Source organism: Pristiophorus japonicus, chromosome 11 (assembly GCF_044704955.1).
Source record: "Pristiophorus japonicus isolate sPriJap1 chromosome 11, sPriJap1.hap1, whole genome shotgun sequence".
NCBI classification, from domain to species: Eukaryota; Metazoa; Chordata; class Chondrichthyes; family Pristiophoridae; genus Pristiophorus; species Pristiophorus japonicus.
In genome coordinates this window covers 36,559,231-36,577,549 of record NC_091987.1, presented here as the reverse complement: position 1 = coordinate 36,577,549, position 18,319 = coordinate 36,559,231, and the positions used below count along the sequence as shown (strand labels likewise).

The 18,319-nt window shown below is 43.2% G+C and overlaps 1 protein-coding gene across 12 annotated transcripts in view; it reads right to left on the bottom strand.

Annotated features, from left to right (window-relative positions):
• The window catches only part of dmd (dystrophin), a 2,299,423-nt gene that overhangs the window by 1,241,468 nt on the left and 1,039,636 nt on the right, over positions 1-18,319 (bottom strand). For all 12 annotated transcript variants that reach the window (XM_070893344.1, XM_070893337.1, XM_070893339.1 and 9 more), the window contains 3 exons: positions 11,098-11,268; positions 6,071-6,253; positions 4,943-5,077 (listed from right to left, as the gene is read on the bottom strand). In XM_070893344.1, the coding sequence (XP_070749445.1) occupies positions 4,943-5,077; positions 6,071-6,253; positions 11,098-11,268 (489 nt within the window). The remainder of the gene's footprint in view (positions 1-4,942; positions 5,078-6,070; positions 6,254-11,097; positions 11,269-18,319) is intronic.

Below are 18,319 nucleotides of genomic sequence, written 5' to 3'. Positions count from 1 at the left end.
GGGAGAGGGTGGGCAGGGAGCCTGGTTTGCCGCACGCTCCTTCTCCTGCCTGCGCTTGATTTCTGCAAGTTCTCGCCGACGATACTCGAGGAGCTCAGCGCTCTCCCGAATACACTTCCTCCACTTAGGGCGGTCTATGGCCAGGGACTCCCAGGTGTCAGTGGGGATGTCACACTTTAGCAGGGAGGCTTTGAGGGTGTCCTTGTAATGTTTCCTCTGCCTGCCTTTGGCTCGTTTGCCGCAGATGAGTTCCGAGTAGAGCGCTTGCTCTGGGAGTCTCCTGTCTGGCATGCAAGCTATGGGGCCTGCCCAACGGAGCTGATCAAGTGTGGTCAGTGCTTCAATGCTGGGGATGTTGGCCTGGATGAGGACACTAACGTTTGTGCGTCTGTCCTCCCAGGGGATTTGCAGGATCTTGGAGACATCGCTGGTGGTATTTCTCCAGCGACTTGGTGTCTACTGTACATGGTCCACATCTCTGAGCCATACAGGAGGGCGGGTATTACTATGGCCCTGTAGACCATGAGCTTGGTGACAGTTTTGAGGGACTGGTCTTCAAACACTCTTTTCCTCAGGCGGCCGAAGGCTGGACTGGCGCACTGGAAGCGGTGTTGCATCTCGTCGTCAGTGCCTGCTCTTGTTGATAGGAGGCTCGCGAGAGAGGGGAAGTGGTCCACGTTGTCCAGGGCCATGCTGTGGATCTTGATGACTGGGGGGCAGTGCTGTGCGGCGAGGACAGGCTGGTGGAGGACCTTTGTCTTACTAATGTTTAGCGTAAGGCCCATGTATTCATATGCCTCGGTAAATACGTCGACTATGTCCTGGAGTTCAGCCTGTGTGTGCACAGATGCAGGCATGGTCCGCGTCCGGGGTACAACGGACATGATTTTTGCAACGCGACAGCTGCAGGAAAAATGCAGGGAACAGCGCCAGCCCTTATGCATGGCCTTCTTTGACCTTACAAAGGCCTTTGACACTATCAACCACGGGGGTCTATGGAGCATCCTCCTCCGTTTTGGATGCCCCCAAAAATACGTCACCATCCTCCGTCTGCTCCACGACGATATGCAAGCCATGATCCTTACCAACGGATCCACCACAGACCCAATTCACATCCAGACCGGGGTCAAGCAAGGCCGCGTCATCGCCCCAACCCTCTTCTCAATCTTCCTCGCTGCCATGCTCCACCTCACAGTTGATTAGTTCCATTCCAGCGGGGAGCTTAACTACAGAATCAGTGGGAAGCTGTTCAACCTTCGCCATCTCCAGGCCAGGTGAAAGACCACTCCAATCTCTGTCGTCGAGCTACAGTATGCAGATGATGCCTGCGTCTGTGCACACACAGAGGCTGAACTCCAGGACATAGTCAACGTATTTACTGAGGCATTATTCAATTATTAGGCTATTGAACACACAATCTATTATCAGGGCTAATGACTGATGGTGTATAGAGGAACAGGGCACTTAAAAAAATCAGAATGGGCCGCAATTTGCGGCCCCAATGGGTGTGTATGAGGTGTGCATGTGCCCGCGGGGGCAACGCAAGTTCCCAGTTTAGGTACGCGAACGCATGCGCTAAAACCCGGAACTTACGATCTGTCTTGACAGATTGCATGCATCTCCGAGAAAAGAACATAAGAATTAGGAGCAGGAGTAGGCCATTCGGCCCCTCGCGTCTGCTCTGCCATTCAATAAGATCATTGCTGATCTTCAACCTCAGTTCCACTTTCCTGCACTTCCCCATTTCCCTCGATTCCCTTAATATTCAAAAAATTCGGTCTCTGTCTCGAACATACTATGGCAGGCTGTAACAAATGGGGTGCCGCAAGGATCAGTGCTTGGTCCTCAGCTATTTACAATCTATATTAGTGACTTAGATGAAGGGATCAAGTGTAATGTACCCAAGTTTGCTGATGAGACAAAGCTAGGAGGGAAGTAAACTGGGAGGAAGACACAAAGGACTAGAAATTGGTCTTTTGGTGATAGCGGTATTTTTTTTAGCATTTTTCATCAAAAATACCATTACAAATACCGCTCTTTTTTAAAAGTATAAAATTGGTAACAAAATACGCCCAATGGTAAAAATCGGTGTTGCACGAGGATTCGCGGTGGAAAAAAAAATTGCTTTAAAAAAATTTTTTAAATCACAAAACATTTACAAGACCCTTAACTAAGTAATCGCTGAAAAATAATTTAAAAATAAAAACTTTAACTTACCTTTTTTGCAGATCTTCATACTTATGTTTCTATGTTTCTATGTTACCGCTGTTTCTGGGGCTGCAACGCAGGCTTTTCTCGGGCGATTCTTTCCACACAGAATATGGGTGCGCTGAACAGCCAATTTAAAGCGATATCACTTTGTTTGGCGTTACATAACGATGATCTGCTTTTCAGCGGTATTTCAAAACCTCCGGCACACAACTTTGGCCAATTTAGGTGAATACCTTTTACCGTCAAAAAAGGCAAAATATTGCCGAAAAAACAGGTGCAAGGCTGGCCAATTTCAGAGCCTGCAATGGGATATAGACATGCTATGTGAGTGGGCAATTAGGTGGCAAATGGAATATAATGTGGGGAAATGTGAGGTTATTCACTTTGGTAGGATGAATAGAAAAACAGAATATTTTTTTTAAATGGTGAGACACTATTAAGTGTTAGTGTTCAGAGAGATTTAGGTGCCCTCATACAGGAAACACAAAAACTTAGCATGCAGGTACAGCAAGTAATTAGGAAGCCATATAGCATGTTGGCCTTTATTGCAAGGGGGTTGGAGTACAAGTGTAAGGGCGTCTTAGTACAATTGTACAGGGTTTTGGTGAGACCACACCTGGACTACTGTGCACAGTTTTGAACTCCTTATCTGAGAAAGGACATATATGCCTTAGAGGGGGTGCAACGACTGTTCACTGGATTGATCCCTGGGATGAGAGGGTTGTCTTACGAGCAGAGATTGAGTAGATTGGTCCTATACGCTTTGCAATTTTGAAGACTGAGAGGTGATCTCATTGAAACGGATAAGATGCTGAGGGGGATTGACAAGGTAGATGCTGTGAGGTTGTTTCCTCTGGCTGGAGAGTCTAGAACTAGGGAACATTGTCTCAGGATAAGGGGGTGACTATTTCAGATTGAGATGAGGAGAAATTTCTTCACGCAGAGTTGTGAATCTTTGGAATTCTCTACCCCAGAGGGTTGTGGATGCTGAGTCGATGAGCAGATTCAAGGCTGAGAAAGATAGATTTTTGGATTCTCGGGGAATCAAGGAATATGGGGATCAGGCGAGAAAGTGGAGTTGAGGTCAAAGATCAGCCCTGATCTTATTGACTGGCGGAACAGGCTCTAAGGGCCATATGGCCTACACCTGCTCATAATTCTTGATAGGATCTAGATAATCTTTCGGTAAAATGACAAAGAAAATGAGCAGCAAACCCTGTTTAGTAATTTTTTTTGAGCTGCAAGAGTTATCTAAGCCTCCATATTTTAATTCTCTCCTCGAAGGCAGAAAACTGCCTTTTAAGTTTAAAATAGTAAGCAAGTAATGAACAAGCACGTAAAGAAGTCATATAATAGTTATATATTTACAGTAAACATTTTTCGTCTTAATTCAGAATGGAAAAAAATAAGGATCACAACCTTTAAGAAATATGCTAACTAACTATGCCATTTTTTAGACGTGCACCGTTATTTGGAGTAAATTTAAATTTCCAAGTTTCCCCAAAGTTTCTGCGCTAGTGCAATTCACTTAGGTTAGTTTTTTTTAAGCCACGATTTTTTTTACCTCATTGGGGGCATAACCTTAAGACGGCGTATGTGTCTGCTCTGAAAAATCTTCTGGGCAGTTAACAAAATCAGCTCAGGTCAGAGAATCAGTGTAGAAGATCCAGTTCAACGGCCGGGACAGTAGCAGCAGAGAGGGAGAGAGAGTGGGTTATTATAACCTCTTTTACCTACTGGTTCTGTAATACTGTAACAATCTCCTTTTTGTCTTTAATCTTGAATTAACTTTAATGTGGGGCTTCTGGTCTGGTCTGTCCACCCTTTTGGCCCGGGCTAGGAGCAGCACCGGCTCCGGGGGGGACGGAGGCCTTTCGGCCCGGGCTAGGAGCAGCACCGGCTCCGGGGTGAGGGGGAAGGGAGGCTTTTCGGCCCGGGCTAGGAGCACTGGCAAGGGGGTGGGGGGTGTGGAAGGCGGCCTTTCCAATTCAGTTTACTTTTGTACAAAGACTCTAATATTTTCATGTTGCTAAGCTGCAATGTGCAAGCTGCTTGTGCAGGTTGCTGTGAGCTGGCCAGAATGTGTTGCATGTGTTACTTTCCAGCCTCAGCCCAGTGAGCCCCTCATTACCCTGGCAACCCGATCTTTTCGCCGCACATCTTAGGCTCCACCCACAGAGCTTGGCCACATTCACAAGTTAAAACGGGGAAACTTTCGACTTTTTTGGCGTAGTAGGGCCGCCAAAAAACGCGCGTAACTCTTCAAATATGCAAAAAAATGGCATTGGGGAAAATTGAGCCCTTTGTAACTAAATCTTAAGTAGCACACTGATTATTTTCATTCAATTTCTTTGCACTGTGGGAGCCTAATTAATCTACACTTGAAAATTCAAATCAATGTTTCTCTCTTTTACAAGTTTCATACCGATTTGATTGAGAATTCAGTTTGAAAAGAACCAAATGCTTACATTTAAACAGAGCAGCTCCTTTTTATATCCTAGAAAAGACTGACCGAGACTTCCTGGAATTTTATTATTTCACCACTCAGATTTAAAAAGGAACCGTCGGTAATGTTCAAACTGAACTAATCACACAGCATTGAAAATTTGAACTACTAAATGCAAAGGAAATTGTAGCATTTGAAAGTTTTTATTCCCCCAGTTAATATGATTTCTCAATGAATACCAAATGGAGGATTTGTGCAAGTAAGTCTGCAGGCACAATTACTTACATCAAGTGCCTCAGAAATCTCTTCTGCGCCTCCCTGAAGGTTCTCTGTTTCCCTGAGTTTAAGCTCCAGTTCATCAAGCCATAGATTTTCTGCCTCCATATAGGACAGTAATTCACACCAACATGACCACACCTCCTAAGATTGAACATAGGGGATCCAAAATTAGAATTGAAGACAAAATAAAACACGATGCACAAGAATCAAGCAATAGGATGTAATAAATTTCCTATTCAATTGTACAGCATCTTCCAAAAGTACAGGAACATTCTTTATAGAGAAATGAGCAGTACAGTGGAGAAATAACCAACATTTGTGATAACAAAAACATTTCATTAAATTAAAAAAAGAATTTGCATTTAATATCCATCACATTTTTAACTTTCAGAGGAGGTTGGGTCTCTACTCATCAGTGCAATTTTAAAGGAATTAAGGGTTATGGGGAGCGGGCGGGTAAGTGGAGCTGAGTCCACGGCCAGATCAGCCATGATCTTGTTGAATGGTGGAGCAGGCTCGAGGGGCTAGATGGCCGACTCCTGTTCCTAATTCTTATGTTCTTATGTTATGTTATGTGCAATGAAGGATAAACCAGATGCGCCATGGCAACATTTTGATAATATAGAGATTTGTACATTACACTAACCGAGCTAAATCGAAGAAACTTCTGACAGGCCGATACCGTCTTTGCCATGATAGGAGATACAAACAGCCAATCCGCAACCCACCCCCGCCACCGCCAACACCCTTCTCACCCCTCACTCGCGCACACAAACAAATTGGGAATTATGTTTTTCTTGGAAACTACAAATCCCTCATTGAGTATAGGGTCATATTACAGTGTTTGACAAGGACATCCTATGTGACTATTTAATACAACAATGGACTCTTGCTGTCACCACTGTTTTCACCAGCTCCTACATTGCCTCCAACATCCCCAGAAATTAGATAAGAGTACCCCTTTAAAATACTGGGCATTTTTCCAAGCTTGTTGTAGCACTGGTTAGTGGTGCTTTCTTCACATTACTTGATATATATAACCAATAACTGTTCATCCAGAAGTAGTTCACAATCGTTTTAGTAACATGCTTGATGAAAAGAAAAGTAAAGGCCCGCTGTAATCCAAGAACTGACCTCAAGAGTCTTGCATTTTCTATTCAGTCTGCTGCAGAGCCGCTGGTAGTTGCCTGTCAGCATATCCAGCTCCGACTTCAGAGCTTCATGGGCTGCAGGTGGAGCCTTCGCGATGAAACTGTTAACGCCATCACTCAGGAGCTTCACCTTCATCTCCTTCTGCGAAACTTCTTCCTTGGCTCTCTATAAAATGAATTGCATGTAACGACACCAATGAGGACTCACATTACAAACTGCAAACATGTTTACACCATATATAACTGCCCCTTTTCTGCATTTCTTCAACCCTCCCCAAGTCAAGAACATACTACTGGAAGAAAAACATTACCATTTGCTGTGATCCAATGCAATCATTTGTTGAGAAGAAAGATTGTTGATGATCCATTGGATAACAGATATTTGCAATGGTTATCAGCATTCAACTGTGAAATCTCCGACCCAATTTATAGACACAGGGACTGGGTGGAATTTAACATTTTTTTATAATATCTCATTGAGGAGCGAGGAATAGTAATTGAAGGACAAGCAAACCATAACTTCTGAAAGCCTGCCTTTTATTTTTGCCATTATTATTTGTGGATCATGACCTGGAGTCACTTGCCTAGCCAGAAATTTAAATACAAGCAAAGGGCTGCCAATACCCCACTCTATTGTGAGCTATCTAATATTGTAAATAACTCCTCCTTCTAGTAAGAGTCTGAAATATTGAGACCTGAATGGTACCGTAGAAGAGCTACTTGACATTTTCCTCTCCAAATCCATTCTTTACCCTATCACACTCTAAGCAGCTCAATAAGGGTGCTGAAATTCCAGATTTAAAATGATGGAATTTCCTGAAGCATCTGTTGAGGATGATTTCGAGATTGTTACCTCTCGAGAAGTACTGTTCCGTTAGCACTGAAAAGATTACATTAACTGTACTGGGGACTACCTTCCACAACCAGACAGCTTACAATCAAAGTTCAATATAAATGTTCACTTAAAGTTAATGCAAGGAATTGAGATTAACTATTCTGCTTGGGACATCTGATCTGATGATACTCCAGCAGCTAAGTATAACTGCGATCAACACTTCAAACAGGAACCATGTAAGGACCTGAGATTAGACACTAGCTTTTATGCCAGGCATCAACTTAACCCCAGCATTGACCCATTCATTTTAACTGGATTAATGACAGTGCTAAAGTATCAATCAGGAAATTTAGGCTGACAAGTCACACCAAATGGATTATTTAATCTTATTCCAAACCTTGTCCAAATTCCTTTCAGGACCTTTTAATAAAAATGGTCTTCTTACCTAACAGGGATGGGTGTGTTCATTGGTACACTACCAGCCTTTGCTGGCTGGCTTAAAGAAAATTGCTGGTCTCAAAGGTTTCTCACTAGGCATATAGGGATATACTTGCTCTATGCCTTCACTGAAGACAGCAAGTAACATGTTGAAATTAGGCCCAAGTTTCGACTGGATTTGTTCCTATTTTTTTGGAGCAACTAGTTTTTTTTTGGAGTATCCTAGAGATTGCAATTATCCACATTTAGTTTGCTCCAGTTTCAGTGAGTTAGTTTAGTTTTGTTTTAGTTCAGTTTTATTTTTCAAAAGGGGGCGTGCCCAGCCACTTGCACCTTTTTGCAAGTTTAGACTGCAAAAAGTTACTCCAAATTAACTTAGAACGGAGTAAGTATCCACTTTTGTACGCTGATAAAAACCTTGCGTAGAGTTAAGAAATCAGCGCAGCTAGCCAGAGATGGCGAGGGGCGGGAGGGAAGAGAGAGCACTAAACACCTTCACTTTTAAAAATAAAGAACCATCATCAACAATAAATGATAAATCAATCAATAAATAAAATATAAAAAATAAAAAAAATCAATAAATCAATAAATAAAAAATTAAAAGTTCCTACCTCACCTACTGCAGCACCTATCCGTTCGGGAGCACCGGGAGTCTTTCAGCAGCACACAGCAGCACATGCAGTCCTGCCTGCCTGCCTGATTACATTTTCAAGTAGTCAGATGCGCGGTTAGGCAGCGGCCAGCCTGTGTGGCAGGCCACTCGGCCCAGGCTAGGGTTGGCGAACATCGCGTTGTCCCTTCGGCCAGGGATAGGGTCACCCAGAGACAGGACGCGCTGGGAGGGCCAGGAGCTACTGCGCACGCACGCAGACTCCACTGTGCATGCACGCAGCTGCCGGCAGTCTTTTCAACGCAGGGTTTTTGGTGACAGATTAGGAAAAGGGGAGGTGCAACGAGACCTGGGTGTCATGGTACATCAGTCATTGAAGGTTGGCATGCAGGTACAGCAGGCGGTTAAGAAAGCAAATGGCATGTTGGCCTTCATAGCGAGGGGATGCGAGTACAGGGGCAGGGAAGTGTTGCTACAGTTGTACAGGGCCTTGGTGAGGCCACACCTGGAGTATTGTGTACAGTTTTGGTCTCCTAACTTGAGGAAGGACATTCTTGCTATTGAGGGAGTGCAGCGAAGGTTCACCAGACTGATTCCCGGGATGGCGGGATTGACTTATCAAGAAAGACTGGATCAACTGGGCTTGTATTCACTGGAATTGAGAAGAATGAGAGGGGATCTCATAGAAACGTTTAAAATTCTGACGGGTTTAGGCAGGTTAGATGCAGGAAGAATGTTCCCAATGTTGGGGAAGTCCAGAACCAGGGGTCACAGTTTAAGGATAAGGGATAAGCCATTTAGGACCGAGATGAGGAGAAATTTCTTCACCCAGAGAGTGGTGAACCTGTGGAATTCTCTACCACAGAAAGTTGTTGAGACCAATTCACTAAATATATTCAAAAAGGAGTTAGATGTAGTCCTTACTACTAGGGGGATCAAGGGGTATGGCGAGAAAGCAGGAATGGGGTACTGAAGTTGCATGTTCAGCCATGAACTCATTGAATGGCGGTGCAGGCTCGAAGGGCCGAATGGCCTATTCCTGCACCTATTTTCTATGTTTCTATAGCTCTGCCCCCCCACTGAATCTGCTGCACCGCACCGAGTGGAATGGAGCCCTGCAGACCGTCCAGAATACCGAGGTACTTTTTTTAGGCGCACTTTTAATTCTACAAACTGGGCGCATCTCTCGGAGGTGCGCCGTTCCAACCAACAGTTGAAACTTGGGCCCATTGTTTCTATCATGGGTAGGCTTCTCAGATTTAAGGCACGTGTCAAACAACTTGAGGTTTAGAGGTAGTAATAGACTGAGGTCATGGTGACCACACCACTAATATCCTGCGAGTGTTCTCCGAATCAAACACAATCGCATGCCAACTATCCATACAAAAGGCAATTAGCTATATTAAGCCATCAGCTACCTGCAACTGTACAACTCATAATTGTCTCTTTGCATAGAAATTATTTTTTTACGTAACACTCTATGCTACTTTTGTAGATTAATAATAGAATTCAGATTGCCATGGAAACATAATGAAGTTTTGGTTGTACATCATGCTGTTACTAAGCAACGTCTTTAGCAATCGAAGTGCTATTTGTTTTTTGGTTACTGATGAGTTTTTTTTAAACAATACTACTGTTTGTTCAGAATTAAGAAGTCAACTCACGAGGAGTTTCCATTGAAACGTACAGATGGGTTGCCCTGGATAATATCTTGGTATCCCAATAATCAGCAGCTTCCTCTTAGCAATGAAAAGCAGCAGTCCTTAATTATTTCCTTCAAATACATTTGTTGGGTGCTTATGCGAAAGCACTCAGATGTTAGTGTTCGCACTTAATGGTGCTAATGGTAATTATACAGATTTTCCACCAAAACTTCCTGCCTCTTTCAAGTCATAAACAGTACTACATTTTTAATCTGTCTTTGTTTAAAAAAACTATTCCTCAATGATCCAACATTTGAGAATGGGGGGGGGGTGGGGAGGGTGGTGGTAATATAATAAATGAAAAGTCAGTGTTAAATACATTATCATGAAAGTACACTCTCAGAGCTCGAAATAAAGCATTCATTTCAATGCTTCACTTAAGGAAGCCTCATTAAAAAGGTAATGAGATTCTCATTTTAGCTACTAAATTGCAACACTTTTGAGGTGCAACATTCTCAAGTCATTATATAGCCTGTTCAAATTAATCAAATATTAAAATAATGAAATGTGCTATGCAAACCAACCACAACATAAGATGACAAAAGTGGAAGAGGAGCTGAAGAAATGATTAAGCAACTTGATGTATATTATGATGTTGCAGAATCTTGTATGTCTTCTCTTGTTTATAGGAGGCCTCATAAAAACATTCGCAGTGTCTTTGGGCTGGATATGTTTGCGATAATATCAACCGAGAAATTTAGAAAAATGCTGAGCAATGGCCCCCAAAATAGCTAACAATTCAATAGCAGCCTACCTTATAACTCATGTGTAAACAAGTAGTAATACAAGTGTGTCCATCACTCAATCTCCCCTCTTAAACATTTACATTGCAGGGGGAAAAGAAATACATGATAGTGCACTTCACAGCTGGAGCAGATTAGAATTCCCAAAGGGGCTGCAAATGCTGAAGACAGGAGCAACCCACCCCAGCAAATTTTATTTGGGTGCCTTTCAGCATTGTTGTGTCAAATTGGCTCTATTGGTGGCATGCTTGACTCGGAGTCTCATGGTTGCAGGTTCATGCCCCACTCCAAGGGCTCATGCAATATAAAAAGCAGCTGGTTGTAAACCCACCAGAATTATTGCTGGTGACAGGTTTTACCAATCTAATCTTCCCAGCATAAACAATATTAATCCAACCATCTATTGAGATGTTTTATATATGTGCCTCACCTTTGCTCCCAAGCACAGAAATCACCTGACCATTCACCCATGTGGAGAACAGCTGTGTCGGACAGCATTCAAAGGTGTCCTCGGGATTGTATGAGAAGTATAAACCTCGCACTGATTTTTCCCTACAAAATCTGTCAATCAGAAAATGGGAAGTTCTGGCAGCAGGAAATGCTGATGATTGGCATGTACGCATCACCACCCAAACTACTAAAACTGAAACAAAACATATGAAAAACACAAGCAAATTTTACCGTGAGTTCTTCCACAGCCTTTTTGAGCTCTTCTGGGGTTTTATATTCAAAATCCCTTTCCAAATATTCCTCCTCAGCTTGTGCTATCCATTCCTGCATTTCGGACAGGTCCTTCCTGAGACTCATTGTCTTGTCCAGTCCCCCCTTTAATGCAGTCTTTTTGGCGTATGCCTATTTTGTGCAGGTTGAAGAGAAGGCAGTTTTAACTGGTTAGATCTCACAAAACATTTTACGTGGCACATGTTAAGAAGAAAGTCTATAATAAAACAAAAACATTCTGTCTTCTCACCTTTGCTTAGAATGTCCAGGAATTGAATAAAGCTTTTCCTTAGGGAGGGTAGCCACGTATGGACCCAGCTACAGCCCTCTGGGACCATATACTCAGCCGGCGGCATATTCACAAACACTGGTGCAAGCAGGCTGATGAATTGTAATAAATAATCCTCACAGGTGGAAAAAAATGCTCATTTTCATGAGACTGGTGAAACCTTAGGGCCTTTTATTCAGCCATGAGCAAGAATTTATTACATGTGGTGGGGGTGGGTGGGCAGGGGAGGTTACCTTTCAGCATTAAAACAAACTACGCTGCGATGCAAACAGATTGCACCACCCTTTCCACCTCTCTCACGGTGCATCTATCTTGCAGCATACAAGTGGAGAAAAATCTGTCCCAGGCAGCACCTAAATCAGTTTGGTCACATTTAAGGTAGTACACCTGCTCTGCCTCAGAAATACTGAGGACATTTCTCTGCCTTTGTGGTAATCTGGACGTTTCCATTGGAAGGCCTTACCACTTTGGAGGATACATTTTATCGGCACGTCAATGTGGGCATTTTTCCCAACTTCTTGCAGTTGGCCGCAGCAAATAAGCTAATAAAAGATAACAACCTCACAAAATATTCCCCCAAATCCTTTGCTGCATTATACTAATCGTTTATTTATGGTGCTTCCTTATGGCAAAATAAAATCTGAAAGATATCAGAAAGCTTTGTGCTTACATGGCTGAAGGTTTCAGCAAATGCAATAACTTACAAGGTCAGCGAGTGAGAAGAGAGAAGGTTGATTCTCAAGCTTCTTCCTCCAGTGTAAATGACAGTAACCTGCAGACATTTTATTACCAACAAGATTGTTTCACTTTATCCAGCAGAAATTGGAAAACCAACATGCAAAGTAGCAAACCCAGACGTGTGTACGGACCGGAGTGTGTACGGACCCGAGAAGGCATCAGAAAAGCCGGTTTTCGGCACGCAATGCGCAGGCGCTGAGAACCGGCTTTTCCGACCTGACAATTTTCTGGCTTGACAGATGGCCGCACCTCGGGACCAAGGACATTCCCACGGCAGAGATTGCGCTATTTGTCCATCTCTTGTCCAGCGAATGTCTTTAAAACTCTTGCACCTGGCAAAAGCAGGCGCATAGCCTACTTTTACTAGTGTAAGAGTTTTAAAAAATATCAAAAACATATTAAAATAAAATTAAAAATACATATTTATGTTAAGAACCTTGCCCACTCAGGTAATTTTATTTTAAACCATAATTAAAACTTTTTTTTTTAAATCGGCAAATTTTTTTTCAAAAACATTTCTATCAACTTTAATTTCTATAATGTACTTATGTGAGGTGTTTTTTTTTAATGTTTGTTGGAGTGTTGGAGTGTTGGGGTGTTGGGGTGTTGGGGTGTTTGGGAGTGTTTCTCAAACCAGTTGATGTGGTATATTTGGACTTTCAGAAGGCTTTCGACAAGGTCCCACACAAGAGATTAATGTGCAAAGTTAAAGCACATGGGATTAGGGGTAGTGTGCTGACGTGGATTGAGAACTGGTTGTCAGACAGGAAGCAAAGAGTAGGAGTAATTGGGTACTTTTCAGAATGGCAGGCAGTGACTAGTGGGGTACCGCAAGGTTCTGTGCTGGGGCCCCAGCTGTTTACATTGTACATTAATGATTTAGACGAGGGGATTAAATGTAGTATCTCCAAATTTGCGGATGACACCAAGTTGGGTGGCAGTGTGAGCTGCGAGGAGGATGCTATGAGGCTGCAGAGTGACTTGGATAGGTTAGGTGAGTGGGCAAATGAATGGCAGATGAAGTATAATGTGGATAAATGTGAGGTTATCCACTTTGGTGGTAAAAACAGAGAGACAGACTATTATCTGAATGGTGACAGATTAGGAAAAGGGAAGGTGCAACGAGACCTGGGTGTCATGGTACATCAGTCATTGAAGGTTGGCATGCAGGTACAGCAGGCGGTTAAGAAAGCAAATGGCATGTTGGCCTTCATAGCGAGGGGATTTGAGTTCAGGGGCAGGGAGGTGTTGCTACAGTTGTACAGGGCCTTGGTGAGGCCACACCTGGAGTATTGTGTACAGTTTTGGTCTCCTAACTTGAGGAAGGACATTCTTGCTATTGAGGGAGTGCAGCGAAGATTCACCAGACTGATTCCCGGGATGGTGGGACTGACCTATCAAGAAAGACTGGATCAACTGGGCTTGTATTCACTGGAGTTCAGAAGAATGAGAGAGGACCTCATAGAAATGTTTAAAATTCTGACGGGTTTAGACAGGTTAGATGCAGGAAGAATGTTCCCAATGTTGGGGAAGTCCAGAACCAGGGGTCACAGTCTAAGGATAAGGGGTAAGCCATTTAGGACCGAGATGAGGAGAAACTTCTTCACCCAGAGAGTGGTGAACCTGTGGAATTCTCTACCACAGAAAGTAGTTGAGGCCAATTCACTAAATATATTCAAAAGGGAGTTAGATGTAGTCCTTACTACTAGGGGGATCAAGGGGTATGGCGAGAAAGCAGGAAGGGGGTACTGAAGTTTCATGTTCAGCCATGAACTCATTGAATGGCGGTGCAGGCTAGAAGGGCTGAATGGCCTGCTCCTGCACCTATTTTCTATGTTTCTATGTTTCTATTCATAGTAATAGAAATTTCGGACTTACGAAACTCCTATTACTATAAATGAGAAAATACTTTACCGTGATTGGATGTCCAGACCCACGTGACTCCTACAGACGTCCCAACGTGACGTTGTGCAAGAAGAGGAAGCCTCGAGTCCGGGATCTCTGGCAAGCGTTGGACCAAAAGGTAAGTGCGCATCTTTTCTCCTATTTTTCGTCGAACGCCCGCGGGAAGAAGAAACCGGGATTTCAGGGCCATTTACATTTGAGGGTACCAGTAAGTTCATTGGCTGGTGCAGTCTCTTTTTCAAGTAGGCTCATTTGTAAACATTAATAATGGGTCCTAATTTGCGGCACGAGGTGCCCACGTACCTGTAAGGGCCACACAAATTGCGGGTTTAGGCATGTGCTAAGTATATACCATTGAGCACTGCCAAACGCCCTTGTTGTCAAGCATGTATCAAGAATGTTGACAGATCATCTGCATCACCGAGAAAAGAACCTCCGTGGGTGGAGAGTTGGGCTATTTGCCCAGCGAATGCCCGTGAAATTCTTACGCCTAGTAAAACTGCTTTTACCAGCGTAAGAGTTTTAAAAAACATAAAAATATATTTTTTTCATTCATTTAAACATTAAAACACATGTACAATAAGGTAACGTATTTTCAGCCTGTTCAAAAAATTTTAATTGATTTTTCAAAAACTTAAATATTTGTTTTAAATGTTTAATTATATTGTGTTTTAATTCATTTTAAATATGTATTTTTTTTTATTTGTTATGTTAAACATATTTTTTATGTGATTACCATTCATGCTTACACGGAATCCCCATCAGCATGAATGGGAATCCCTTCTTTGATTGGCTGGGCCAGCCCTGTGATCCCAGGGGCACTTGCGAACCGCCTGTGTCCTTGGGATACGTGGGCCTTTACGCATGTCTGCGAATAGAGGCCCAGGAGCGTGAGTCTCTGTGGATCCCGTGGCTGAAGGTAAGTTCATCGATTTTTTGCTTGTCAGGGGGCTTCCGTCCGTGGAATGCCTCTGACGGCAAATTCAGTCCCAATGTCAGCAGACTTGTACTCCTCAGTACAGCCTTGAGAAAAAGGGGAAGAGCTAGAGAGTGAAATCATATCCCTCCTCAGAAAATACAAGTCAGCAGACATTTTACTTTATGGGAAAAGGAAAATTAAATGTCAAATCACTCTTTATGAAAGGAATTTTGGAGATAGAAATTACTGTTGGCAATATTAGCCAATGAATGCACATTCCTATGATAATCCTCTACCTATTGTTTTAAGAGGTATATCCACATGTGTGTCAAACACCTAACTGACCAAAACAAAAAACTGGAAACATCGGGACCGAAATTGCCCCTTAAGAGCCGTTGGTAATGACTCTCCACCTAGTCGGTGTGGAGTAAAGACCTTTTTTGAAATTGTCCTACCTGGGTTCTCCAGCGGTAATCGTTACCGCCTCATCGGACACGCGCGGACCCCCTTTCCACTCTGTGCCGGAAATTGTCCCGCGGGAGCGCCGCCGTCGCCGGTCAGTGCCACTGACAGCTTTCCCCTGCGGGAAGCTGTGTGTGGCTGGGCGGTGCGTCCGCCCTTAAAGGGGAGGGTGCACTGCCGTGGACGCTATGTTATTTTATTTGTCGGCTGATAGTCTGGCCGAAACCCTCCCTGATGGCCCAGTGGACCTAACTTAAAAGTATGCAGAGTTCGCAGCGGCCCTCCCCTTTAACTGAAGGGGAGGCATGTTGTGATGACATCAGCGCGGCGCTAATGACTGGGCGGGGTGGCTGACCCAACCGAAGGCCACTTCTGCCCCGTACCCGCCCGCAATACCGCCCCATTTGGATTGGGGTGGAGAAAAACTTCAAAGCTCGGTCAGTGCGCCCCGTTGGGGGCGGGGTTCAATTTCGGCCCCCGAGTCTTAAGTAATTCAAGATATTATTTAAATTAAGAATGCACATTCATATTTCCTTCTCAGCACTGCTGGAACAGAAGATCGTGCCATTCAGATTACTGGACTGTGTGTAATTCAGATGCATATTCAAAATTGCTATCTATGTTTTCATTTAAATCTCTTTTTCTACATTTTATTCCTGTTTAAATAACAGTCTGAATGGCCTGAAGTTTTACTTAATGCTGCTCATTGAAGTTTTACAATTTATTTTGTTTATAACACTGCGTCACACAATGTTTCGAAGATTATTGTCTTTTGATGCATTAAAACTGTGCACGTGCAATAATCTAAGCTGCTGGCTAAAGGCTCCTATACAAATGAAATTACTCTGGAGACCTATTATGTATTCAACAGGTTTGTATGGTTAAACAAGTCTGTGGGAGAAAGCAATGCGATTTATCACTTTGTAGTCATTAAAAATAATATTTTAAAAAACGGAATCCATCTCCTGAATAAGAAACCAGATATTGAAAGTTATAATTTGAGGAAACTAGGAGATGGGTGTGCTCGTATACAGCCCTTGATATTTTAAAACATGAACATCAAATCGAACCAGTATAGACTTGCCTTTAATCATGTCCCATTAAAATCCAAAAAGGTGCACAAATGCAAAACTGATTAGCATTTAGTACTAAGGCCAATTATTCATTTACACCCACATTTTCACGACCTTTTAGGCTGCTTAACTTGTTTGCGCCCAGATTACACCTGGGCGCAAATCAGGAAAAAACTCTGGGTCTAAGTTTCATAGCTCCTCTGATCGCTGTGGGGAAAAGCTCCACACAGTGCGGCACTGAGACATACAAACCCAGGATGATTCCAGGCTCAATCCCTAACCTGTGTTGAGTTAGTCAATCCCAGTCTGTGGCAGTCTGGTTGCTGCAAAATCATATAGGAATTGCTTGGCCTATCAAAGGGACTGGAGGGGAGTGATAATAAAAATCAGTCAGGGTTGCCAACCCAATCGCAATCCAGTGATCCCTATGAGTCAGTTCATGTATGGGTAAATATTAGGTGAGGAGAAGATTACTCTGATCTATGACACCTCCCATGTCTGAAAAACTCACAGACATGCTCTCCATTTTCACACAAGACTATCTACTGGGCCGCAGTCTGCTGCTGATGCCTGTGGGACCATTCTCCAACATAGCCACTGCCTTCAGAAGAGGAGGATTATGGGCAAACAAAACATATTAAAAATAGTACCAAGGTCAAATGAAAATATTGTCAATACTTACCACACCCCATTGCCACCTGCTGCCCATGACATACTTTGTAAGTAATAAAATTATTTTAAAAAGATAACTTATGAACACTTCTTTGCAGACCAAGAAAATTACCTGAAGCTGAGTTGTGATTCCAGTTTGCCACTGGGAGAATATTTTTTTTTGCCAATATTCTCTCAATTTTTCTGTCAATATTCTCTCCTAAAAATCTAGTTTAAAATCTATCCCAATATTTCCATACCCAGGGCTAATTCTGCACACAAGAGTTATTAAATTCTAATAACTAGAGGTGATCCAAAACTTGGCTGCCCATGTCCTAACTCACACCAAGTCCCGCTCACCCATCACCCTGTGCTCGCTGACCTACATTGGCTTCCGGGATTACGGAGACGTGGCTCCAGGATGATCAGGGCTGGGAACTCAACATTCAGGGGTATTCAACATTCAGGAAGGATAGAATAAAAGGAAAAGGAGGTGGGGTAGCATTGCTGGTTAAAGAGGAGATTAATGCAATAGTTAGGAAAGACATTAGCTTGGATGATGTGGAATCTATATGGGTAGAGCTGCAGAACACCAAAGGGCAAAAAACGTCAGTAGGAGTTGTGTACAGACCTCCAAACAGTAATAGGGATGTTGGGGAGGGCATCAAACAGGAAATTAGGGGTGCATGCAATAAAGGTGTAGCAGTTATAATGGGTGACTTTAATATGCACATAGATTGGGCTAGCCAAACTGGAAGCAATACGGTGGAGGAGGATTTCCTGGAGTGCATAAGGGAAGGTTTTCTAGACCAATATGTCGAGGAACCAACTAGGGGGGAGGCCATCTTAGACTGGGTGTTGTGTAATGAGAGAGGATTAATTAGCAATCTCATTGTGCGAGGCCCCTTGGGGAAGAGTGACCATAATATGGTGGAATTCTGCATTAGGATGGAGAATGAAACAGTAATTTCAGAGACCATGGTCCAGAACTTAAAGAAGGGTAACTTTGAAGGTATGAGGCGTGAATTGGCTAGGATAGATTGGCGAATGATACTTAGGGGGTTGACTGTGGATGGGCAATGGCAGACATTTAGAGACCGCATGGATGAATTACAACAATTGTACATTCCTGTCTGGCGTAAAAAT